At 34.8% G+C, this 10,957-nt stretch overlaps 2 protein-coding genes across 2 annotated transcripts; one reads left to right on the top strand and one right to left on the bottom strand.

Moving 5' to 3' along the window:
- Positions 1–314: 314 nt before the first annotated feature.
- Positions 315–1,619, top strand: LOC128041125 (protein GRIM REAPER-like). The gene is made up of 3 exons (XM_052630468.1): positions 315–400; positions 556–651; positions 1,298–1,619. The coding sequence occupies exons 1-3, from the start codon at positions 315–317 to the stop codon at positions 1,617–1,619; spliced, it is 504 nt and encodes a 167-aa protein (XP_052486428.1).
- An 8,194-nt stretch (positions 1,620–9,813) lies between these two features.
- LOC105767185 (uncharacterized) lies at positions 9,814–10,503 on the bottom strand. The gene has a single exon (XM_012586699.1). It carries the CDS (start codon positions 10,501–10,503, stop codon positions 9,814–9,816), a length of 690 nt encoding a protein of 229 aa, XP_012442153.1.
- Positions 10,504–10,957: the final 454 nt, after the last annotated feature.

Raw genomic sequence — 10,957 nt, forward strand, 5'->3', positions numbered from 1 at the left:
TGTGTACAAGACCCGACATTTCACAGGCAGTTAGTATAGTGAGCAGGTATATGCATAATCCTGGAAAAGGACATTGGCAAGCTGTGAAATGGATTCTACGGTATATTCTGAAGACCGTGGATGTTGGAATACTGTTCAAGCAGGATACTACACTTGGTAAAGGTGTTATTGGGTACGTTGATTCTGACTATGCCGGTGATTTGGACAAACGAAGATCAACCACCAGTTATGTGTTTACACTTGCTGGAGGACCAATAAGTTGAAAGTCTACACTGCAGTCTACAGTTGCGTTGTCAACCACAGAAGCCGAATACATGGCTGTAACAGAGGCTGTAAAGGAAGCTATTTGGTTACAAGGTATGGTTAAAACCTTGGGATTGGTTCAGGAGCATATTGACGTGTATTGTGATAGTCAAAGTGCTATTCATTTAGCAAAGAATCAAGTCTATCATGCACGTACAAAGCATATCGACGTATGATTCCATTTTGTGCGGGAAATTATTGATGAGGGGAAAATTCGTCTTCAAAAGATCAAGACTGCAGATAATCCCGCAGATATGATGACCAAGGTGGTAACAACAATCAAGTTCGAACATTGTTTGAACTTGATCAATACCCTGCAAGTTTAACAGTTGAAGAAGGCACTATCAAGTATTGTTGTCAAAGGCAGAAAGAATTGTGTGAAGATAAGATTATCCTAATCAAATCTTCAAGGTGGAGATTATTGGCAACCATCTTTGACTTTTCAAAGATTGGGTGTCAGAAAATTGGGCACCGAAAATCTAAGCATTTAAGGCATAGATTTTTGGGTTGAAATTTAGCTTGGGATAATTGCAATTTTGGTCCCTAATTGTATAGTGACTTTGCAAGTTGATCCTTGAGCTTCAACTATAAATAGGCCTAGTTATTTCTCATTTTCACCATCCCACAAATGCCATTCTCTACTTAAGGCATTATTCTCTCTCCTTATTTGTAAAAATTTCACTTGTATTTTGGAGTGAAATATATTTGGTAGTGCCCGAGGACGTAGGCAAAATTTGCTGAACCTCGTTAAAATTCTAGTGTTCTTTATTGTTTATTCTGCATATTTTGCGAGTGTGATTGTAGTGATTTATTGTGCTATTAAATTACGATAGAGGGATATTCTGGCTAGGAAAGACGTGGTACTTAAGCGATCTTCGTGATCCACCTCTCTTTCCTGGGAATTGAACTTAGTGTGATTTTTTAGTACAATAATTTTACTCTTTTACACGCTTCCGCGCAACACTGTCATTACACCTAACCTCCGATCGAGAAGCCGGTTCTTAAAGACCTCGCCGACAAAAGATAAGATCAGGAAAGGTGTCGATTGTGATCCTCACCCTTCTCTAAACATATGCAAGGGTATTTCCGCAAACAACGGGACCATCTCATCAGTATTCTCAGTAAGACGCATTGTCGTAACGCGCTTAGTGATCGGAACAACTGCGGAAAATGTGGCAACCGGTGCGAGTTTGGGCAACGTTGTTTGCGGTGGAGTTTGTACTAATGTTGCTAACAACGTTAACCATCGTGGCAAGTGTGGCAATCAATGCTCGTCTGGAGTTCGATGTGATAATGGATTTTGTGGTTATGCTTAGGTCTAAGTATTATAATGGTTTTATCAAAATATATTTGCCAATCGAAAATGCTTTGTCTAGGGCCGTTTTGATTATAAATAACACCGTTATCTACATGTATTTTTGTATAATGGGGGTAATATACACATATTTTATGGTGTCAGTAATTGATTTTAGTCATGGTTTTTATATATGTTATACGATATTTTCTTTTAAATTTTAAGTAGACATATCCTCTATTTATTTGTTAATTTTGTTGTTGTGATAATTTAAAATTATAAAAATACTCACTCGGTATTCATGTAATAAAATGACATTGTAATGGACTTAAATTTAATAAAAAATTAATTAGCAATTCTTAAAATTCACATCAACGTCTTAATCGAAATAAAGTATTTAGACTACCTAATGGCATTATAAGAGGTTTTTCTTTGGACTAAATTATAGAGTAAATAACTGAATATTAAAATATACTTTAAGTCTCTACATTTTTGCATATTTAAAATTTAGTCTCGCATACTTTTATTTTAAAATTCAAATCTCTCTATTTTTGAATTTAAAATTCGATCCAATTGTTAACACCATTAAATTCTTATGCTCATCAATTCCATGGTATGACATTTTGAAATAAAAAAGAAAATACTCACTTAGTAGTCATGTAACAAAAAAAAGACATTACAATGGCTTGAATTTAATGAATAATTTTAATAGTGTTGACAACTATTAAGTGTTACATGAACATTTTAATCAAAGTAAAGCATTTGAGTTGATCAATGACATATTGTAAAAATTGAGGTACCAAATTATGTCAAAAGTTGAAGTATAAAGATTAAATCTTAAATTTGAGTGTATTATAAAGATCAAAATTGAAATTTAACCATTATTATAATCTTAATTTTGAGTATAGGATAGGGGCTAAACTTGAAAAATGACCATTTTCCTATATAATGCAGAGGGGGAGAGAGAGAGAGAGAGAGAGAGAGAGAGAGAGAGAGAGAGCAAAACTGGAAGCTGCATGTCAGTCTTTAAGACTATTAAGGTATTCAAATTAGATATAACTGTAAAACGTTTTAATCGAAAAGTTAATAATATTATTATTTGGGCTAATTAACAAAAATATAAAATATTTGGGCTAAACTTGCAAGGCATATGCACATACATATACATTTACATATATAAGTTTTTTTATTTTTAGTAAATATTAGTTTTCTCATTTCCGTAAATTTATAAGAATTTATACCAATTAACTTAAATTAAAAATATTTTTTATAAAAATATCAATAGGACGTATGGTACAATCTTAGTCTTGCTTTTGGAGTTAAAATTTCCACCTATTTTTCAAATAATTGCCTTTTAAATAAAATGACGAATAATTGTATTAGGCATATGTTATTTTAGGTCAAATTATGATTATGGCCTCTTTATTATGTTTAAATTTAAAATTTAGTATCTATTCTTTAAGTTGATAAAATTTGGTTCCACTACATAATATCATTAGTTAGTCGAAAATTTAAAATAATTGACACCTTTAATTATTCTGGACAAAATGTTGAGGATAATTTTTTCTTAAAATACCTATTTCAACTTCATGTAAATAATTAAACAAAAAAATCCATGTGAATAAATATATATAGTGCTGGAAAGGTGCTTTTAAGAGAAATTCATGTAATCATTTTAATTGATATAGCTAGGGATGTTAAATACTTGGGTAACTAATACCATTATAAAAGTAGATGATCAAATAATGTCAAATGAAAATATAAAGACTAAATCTCAAAAGTGAGCATAATAGAGAGATCGAACTACAATTTTATCACTATCTTATAATGACTAAAAACAGTCATGTCATTAGTTAGTCCAAATAATTATCACCCTTAATATTTTGGTAGCTTATGTGAATTTTTGTAACAACACTTATTCCAATTTATTATGCTAAGTTTTTTTAATAGAATAATATTTAAAATAGATTAAAAAGTTAATCTTAATTATTTTGGACTATCTAATGTTATTGTAAAAGTAGAGAATCAAATTATGTCAAATTAAAATATAAAGATTAAATCTTAAATGTGAGCATAACAAAGGACCAAAATTAAAAATTTACCATTACAATTATAATGACAAAAATAAAGATAAATGGACCCTACCTTTTATATAGAATTATATATAGATTTAGTCTTTGAAATGAAATGCACCAAGTCATGGCTGGTACATGTAATTCGTGCGTCTCCTATTAGCAACACACAGTATCCATGAAAATCGTCGTCTTATTGGGCGTCCTTCATGAACGAAAATCATAAGAATGAACCAAAAATGTTACCATGCATTATGCATTATAAATTGCTCTCTTCTTCTTCTTCTTCTTCTTCCAATGTTACCATGGTCTCGTATGCATACTTGATTAAACCATGTATACCCGCCTACCACTTCGCCACCTTGACTTTTGACATGCAGTACAATGCATAAAATCGATTTTCTTTATTTTAAATTTTTTTATGAATTTTTAATAATTTTTAAATATATATAAAGAAAATAATACTTTTTATCTTCTTTTTTTGTTGTATGACTATTTTAATGGATTATCCTTTTTTAAATAAACTTAACGATTTGACTAACTATTGAATTAACAAAAGTACCAGCATGGAAAAAATAGTTTAGATACTACTCATGATTAGAAAAATGTTTAGGCACCAAAAGTGGAAAATGAGATAGTTTAGGTATCAATTTACTAGTTAAGACTTTTTTTAGAAATAGACTTATCAATTTGGCTAACAGTTTGACTAACAAAAATACCGATTTGAAAAAAAAGTAATTTATTTAGGTATCAAAATGTAAAAAGGGTATAACTTAGGTAACAATTCAAGGTTAAACTTTGTTTCCAATGCAAGTTCAAATTTGGTGCATTACGAAATTCGAAACTTGTCAACTTTTTCCCCTCGTGGTGCGTCTTTTATTAAGGTAGCCTAATGCTTTATTTGTTTGCATGTGTGACTTGTGACAATGTTTGAGACGATTTCCCTACCTTGCGAGCCTCCGTTTATTGCGTAACTCCATAGCACATGTGTCGAAACCATTTTCATCCATTTTGAAAAATGGGGGATCGACTTTGAAAATAAAATGGGAGTCGCCACAGATCCTTTATTGTGGTGTGGTCGGCTCACCTTGAAATAATTTTAGGTCTGCGAATTTTGAGAAAAACAGGTTCGGGAGTCGGTTACACACGAGGAAGGGTTAGCACCCTCGTGACGCCCAAAATTGGTACCGAATCGATTGTTTAATGTCTTAATGTCGAGATTTTGAAAAGATTTTAAAATTAAAGAATACAATCCTTGCTATTTTTATTCATTATGCAAATAAAAAAGATGCTCGTATAAATCGATGTGAATGCTAAAGACCATCTCATCCCAAAGTACTAAAATGTCATACCCAATGCATTAGGACACAACATTTTTAGTCATTGAGAAAGAGCTTGTCTTTTTGCCTTTCAAAAATTTTTTTAAGAGGGATATTCGATTGCTTGAAATCAGGTGGGAAGTCGAAACCCAATAAGTTAGGGCACGATTCCTCAAGATTTCTAACATCGAACACAGCCCTTATTATTAAAAAAAACCTCCTTTCGAGAAGATGACATGTTGCATCCAATGCATTAGGACACGTAGTGTCAAATTCCGAAAATGAGTTTTTTTATTTACGCATCTTGATTGTAGAAAATTTTCGATCATTTAGATTGAACGAGAAATTGGAACCCAATGCGTTAGGGCCCCCTTTTCTCGAGAATTCCAAATGTCGAGGGTTGTGTTATTTTGAAAACTCTTTTTGGATAAAAATGCTTTTGACATTTGAATATTATGAAATGCAATCTTTTGAATAAATAGAAACAATGGAAGAATAACATACAACACGAAATGGTAATTCATAAATAGAAATGCGCGCCAATGAACAATAAGTAATTAATGAACCAATAACCGTACTGATAAGGACCATGGTTGCATACAAATGCTACATCTAAAAGCTAAAGAATTAAAATAAATAATATACACGTATATACACATATGTGAAAGTATACAAACAAAATATACATATATGAAAATTTGAAACAAACCAAAAAAGTGTTTAAATAAATACTACCTAAATTAATAGTATCTAAATAATCCTAAGCGAACCAAAATACGCAAAATAATATATGTATTAATTTCGGCAAATCACATGTAAAATGATAACCTTAGTATAAATAATGATATATATATCCACATATACGAAAGGTTGGAACAAACAAAATATGTAATAAAATAAATCTTATAATAAAAGAATTTTAAATAAGTAAAAAGTATAAGACAGGAAGTTTTAAAAGGCAAATACAGGTTGATTTGGGAGCTATTGGTATAGGATAAAAATTTTAATATATAAAATAATACACTAAACAACCAAACTCAATAATTTTAAAGAAAATCGAAACAACACGTAAAAGTTTAAAATGATGTATAGGGAAATAAAACATTAAAGATAAACAGAGAAGAAGGAATCAATTTAAACTAATTAACATGTATGTACTAAATAAGAAAAATATGAAAAGCAGTACTTAATTTAAAACATTGGACAATAAGCAGTCAGACAAATTAATAAAGTTTAAAAGAAGAATAAAACAAAGATATTAAACAGATTAATGAACCATAGACGAAATAATCGAAGGACCACATCGAGATCAAAACTAAATTACACGAAGAAAACAGAAATAAAACAAAATAGAGGGCCCGAATGTGATGCGCGAATGACATGGGGGTCAAGTGGGAAATATTCCCTATTCCCAAAACACATCACCTTTAATGTGGACCGGAGCAACATCGAATCAAACATACGGGGCCAAATCAGAAAATAAAAAGGATCGGATTGGAACCACAAAGCAAAACAAAGGGACCAGTGGCGCAAATAGGCCATTGAAGTGAAACGCGCGGATCCTTCCCTCGGGTCGGGTCACCGCGCGGGTCACAGGCCCTTTAAACGGCGCCGTTTTTAATCCGGTGGTCAAAAGTAAAACAAAACAAACAAAAAAAAGAAAAACCCTAATCTAACACTTTGCCCCCTTTTTCTTTACAAAACTAAAAGCTCTCTCTCCCTCACAGCGCTGCTCGACAGTTCATCGCCTCATTTGGAGGCTCTCCGAACCCCGCCCCAAACTCTGATGACAACGGAGAAGGAGCAACAGGTCCGGTCGAGGGGTAAGTTTTTCTTCCTACTGCTTGTATTTTCTTTAGCAAACACACAAAAGAAAAAAAAAAGAAAAAGGAAAAGATTTGCGTCAAAGAACAAAAGGAGAGGGTGACCCAGAAATCACCTTTTTCGGTGCTCTTGTATTCTGATCAAAAAACTTATCGGTTACAACGTATTAGTCCCTTTTATAGTCTCTATTTTACAGAAAAATGAAAAAATAAAAATAAAAATCGCCCATCTTTTTCCCTTTTTCTATTTTTCTCTCTGTTCCCTTTTTGTATCGTTTTTCTGCTGTTTGCCTGCTTTCTGCTGATTTACGCATCTCCTGCAAATACGGAGCGCAGGTGTGGGGACGTGGAGGTACGGTGCGATGGCGCATGTGCGAGGGAGCGATGCTTGGCACGCACGGGGAAATGATGGGGCATCTGCTGCGGCGCTAAGGGCCCTAGCTGCTAGGGTTTGCCACCGTGTTAGGAGATTGAGCCATCTGGGCTAAATCAGTTGCTGGGTTTAGGTTTAGAGCTTAATTTGGGCCTACTGCTGGATTTTTTTTGGCTTGTATTGTAATTTTGGACTGTGGATATTTTAATTATATTATTATTATTTTTGGGTTATTTATTATTGGGCCGGGCAGAAATTGGGTCTTACAGCTGCCCCTCTTTGCTCATTGTCGTGTAATGCGAATAGAGCAAAGACTAAAGAGGCCCAATTTTGCCCGGTCGTGCTTGGACCTCGGTGCTCTTCTTCTCCAAGTAGCCCTATTCCATCCTACTGCATCTTCAGAGGTATAGGAACTAGTGCTTCGATCCACTCCACCGCAACGTCGGGGAGATAGGATTTGTATCTCGTAACTTTAATCGGTTTAACTGTGATGTTGAGGAAACAAGATTCGCTGTCGTAGCATCAATCTATTCCACTACATCGCCTGGGAAATAGGGTCTATAATTCTTCGGTCCATTCCATTGTGATCTCAGGGAGATAAGACCTGATGCGATCTACTCTACTGTAACTTCAGAGAGATAAGATCCCTTATTTTAATCCGCTCCACCGTAATCTTAGGGAGATGGGATTACTAACTTCAATCTGCTCTGCTATGATCTCAGGGAGATAAGATTTCTGGCTCTAATCTAATGCGATCTACTCTGTTGTAACTTCATAGAGATAAGATCCTTTATTTTAATCCGCTCCACTGTAATCTCAGGGAGATGGGATTACTAGCTTCAATCTGCTCCGTTGTAATCTCAGGGAGATAAGATTTCTGGCTCCAATATAATGCGATCTACTATGCTGTAACTTCAGAGAGATAAGATCCTTTATTTTAATCTGCTCCACTGTAATCTTAGGGAGATGGGATTACCAGCTTCAATCTGCTCCGCTGTAATCTCAGGGAGATAAGATTTCTGGCTCCAATCTAATGCGATCTACTCTGCTGTAACTTCAGATAGATAAGATCCTTTATTTTAATCCGCTTCACTATAATCTCAGGGAGATAGGATTACAAGCTTCAATCTGCTCTCTTACACTTGAAGATGAGATTTGCCGTCTTCGATCTGTTCCGCTATTGCTTAGGGAAATAAGATCTGTAATTTCCAAGATTTGTTCTCTGGGGAACATGACCTGTATAATGAACCTAATTATGCCTAATGATTAGGATGGCATTACCAAAATGAATCAAATACTCCTAACTAGGCATGTGAATAGTATTTGCATGAATACAGAGTTTTATTATTTTGAAAACGATCACACTTAGGTTGTTCATTACTCGAAGTTTATTAAGGCTTTGACATCGACATGCTACAACGCCTTCTCGCCTGACTGGCTTCTTCAAAGCATCGCTTAGTCAGATTGCCCCCACTGTGAACCCTGTAGTTTAATCAATTGGGCCCCAAAAACTTGTACCTCCACTTTCCCACTGTAATCTAAGGGTAGAAATATGTGGCTTTTCCTCAATCCTCACAACTCAAGGATATAGGATCTGAATCATTCTGGTTTCTTGCACCATTTTTAGGGTGTCGTACCAAAAACTTATGCGCAGATGAAGGCTCTTTACTCTGAGGTAACCTCTTCCTCTTGCCTGGTGATCATTGCTTGCTTGTTTACTTAAGCTTTGTCACCAACATGGCATCTTGCCAATCAATGCCTTTGACAACAAAATCCAAAGAGAAAGTCTAAATTTAGACTCTTCTTTCTCGAACTTCCAACCTTTAAATTTGGTGTGGTCTAAACAATAGTCCTGTTTCAGGTTCCTATATTATTTTAAAATTTTTCAGCGTAATATGCAAAACTTCCTTTGTGAAAGTTTTATTAGTCCATTAATCATTATTCCAATGCAACGTACTTGCAAAAAATGGTCATAACAATGGATAAGAATAAAATTGGTTCTTGGGCATAACTCGAAAGAAATAAAATGTCGAAGATAACAAAGAAGTTGATTGAGAATGTTTATCTTAGCAAAAGAAGAAAAGAAAAAAAGAAGGAAAAAAGAAAAAAGAAAAATATATATTTTAAGAATACACATATAAATAAAATAAGAACTAGGTGCTCCAGTTATGGCAACTTGAATTTCTCTGTACAAACTTTCTGAAGACCATTCTGAGTTTGACATGTGTTTAAGAGATCTGCAGTACTCCGTCAATGCTCTGAGACGTCACATATTCTTTCTTGTTGGTTCGTGTAAAGCAAGATCATCACAGGTCCCAATCTGATCAATATTTGAGCCGCCTTTTTCGGGTTTTCAACTCAAATCCCCTTTGGCCTAAGGTGCCCTTTGCGGGTTTTCCCCTTAGCCTCTCCATTTTTATCATCATCATTATCATTTTTTTAGAAACCAAAGCGCCCTTTGCGGGTTTTCACTTTGGTTCCTTTTCTTCAAGTGAAGTATTTCTTGACTGATTCTGAGTTTACAGGATTGGGCAAGTCTTTTCCATCTATCTCACTTAGAATCAAAGCTCCACCAGCAAAGGCCTTCTTTACGACATAAGGACCCTCCCAATTTGGCATCCATTTTCGTCTAAAGTCCCTTTGCGTCGGAAGAATAGGCTGGGGTTTCATAGATACTCATCTGAATAGGCTTTATTACTTCAAGCCTGTTCACCTGAATCATCGAAGCTAGAGTAGCCAATGCATCAACCATTTGGTTTTCCTCTCGTAGGAGATAACTGAAGGTGATGTCATCAAACTTGTCAATCAATTCAAGAACCAGTTCTTTATAATTGATCAATTTAGGGTCTCTGGTTTCCCACTCTCCTTTGAGTTGGTATATCACCAACGCGGAATCTCCATACACTTTAAGTACCTTGATTTTACGTTCAATGGCCGCACGAATACCCATAATACATGCTTCATATTCTACCATGTTATGTGTGCAATCAAAGTCCAATTTGCTAGCAACAGGATAATGATCTCCATTTAGGGAAACCAAGACTGCCCCAATTTCGTTACCTATAGCGTTTGAAGCTCCATCGAAATTTAACTTCCAGATGTGGTCTATTCGAGGGTTTTCTTCAGTGTTTTCTACGTAAAATAAGTCTTCATTTGGAAAATCAAAGTTCAAAGGGTCATAGTCCTCCAGGGCTTTGCTGGCTAGAAAATCAGCTATGGCACTCCCTTTTATAGCCTTCTGACTTACATATACTATGTCAAATTCAGAGAGTAGAATTTGCCATCTAGTCATTCTCCCATTTAAAGCAGTTGATTCCATCATGTACTTTAAAGGATCCAACTTTGAAATCAGCCAAGTCGTATGATACAACATTTATTGCTTTAATCTTCGGGTTGTCCGAATTAAAGCACAACACAACTTTTCAATAGACGAGTACTTCATTTCACAATCAGTGAATTTCTTGCTGAGATAGTATATTGCTCTCTCTTTCTTCCCTGTTTCGTCATGTTGGCCCAAGACGCATCCCATGGAATTGTTAAACACCGTTAGATATAATATCAATAGCCTATCTGGACTAGGCGGTGATAGTATTGGAGCATTAGCCAAGTATTTTTTTATTTTGTCAAAAACTTTCTGATATTCCTCATCCCATTCTCCCGGATTATGCTTCTTCAGGAGCCGAAACACTGGATCGCATTTCTCAGTCAATTGTGAAATGAATCGAGCAATGTAGTTCAACCTTCCTAGGAACCCTCGGACCTCTTTCTGGGTG

This window comes from Gossypium raimondii, chromosome 5, assembly GCF_025698545.1.
Source record: "Gossypium raimondii isolate GPD5lz chromosome 5, ASM2569854v1, whole genome shotgun sequence".
NCBI classification, from domain to species: domain Eukaryota; kingdom Viridiplantae; phylum Streptophyta; class Magnoliopsida; order Malvales; family Malvaceae; genus Gossypium; species Gossypium raimondii.

Coding starts and splice junctions, on each gene's coding strand:
- LOC128041125 (XM_052630468.1), top strand. CDS start 315: ATGGCTGTAACAGAGGCTGTAAAGGAAGCTATTTGGTTACAAGGTATG. Junction 401..555: donor GTTCAGGAGCATATTGACGT/GTATTGTGATAG, acceptor ATAATCCCGCAG/ATATGATGACCAAGGTGGTA. Junction 652..1,297: donor GTTGAAGAAGGCACTATCAA/GTATTGTTGTCA, acceptor CCGATCGAGAAG/CCGGTTCTTAAAGACCTCGC.
- LOC105767185 (XM_012586699.1), bottom strand. CDS start 10,503: ATGGAATCAACTGCTTTAAATGGGAGAATGACTAGATGGCAAATTCTA.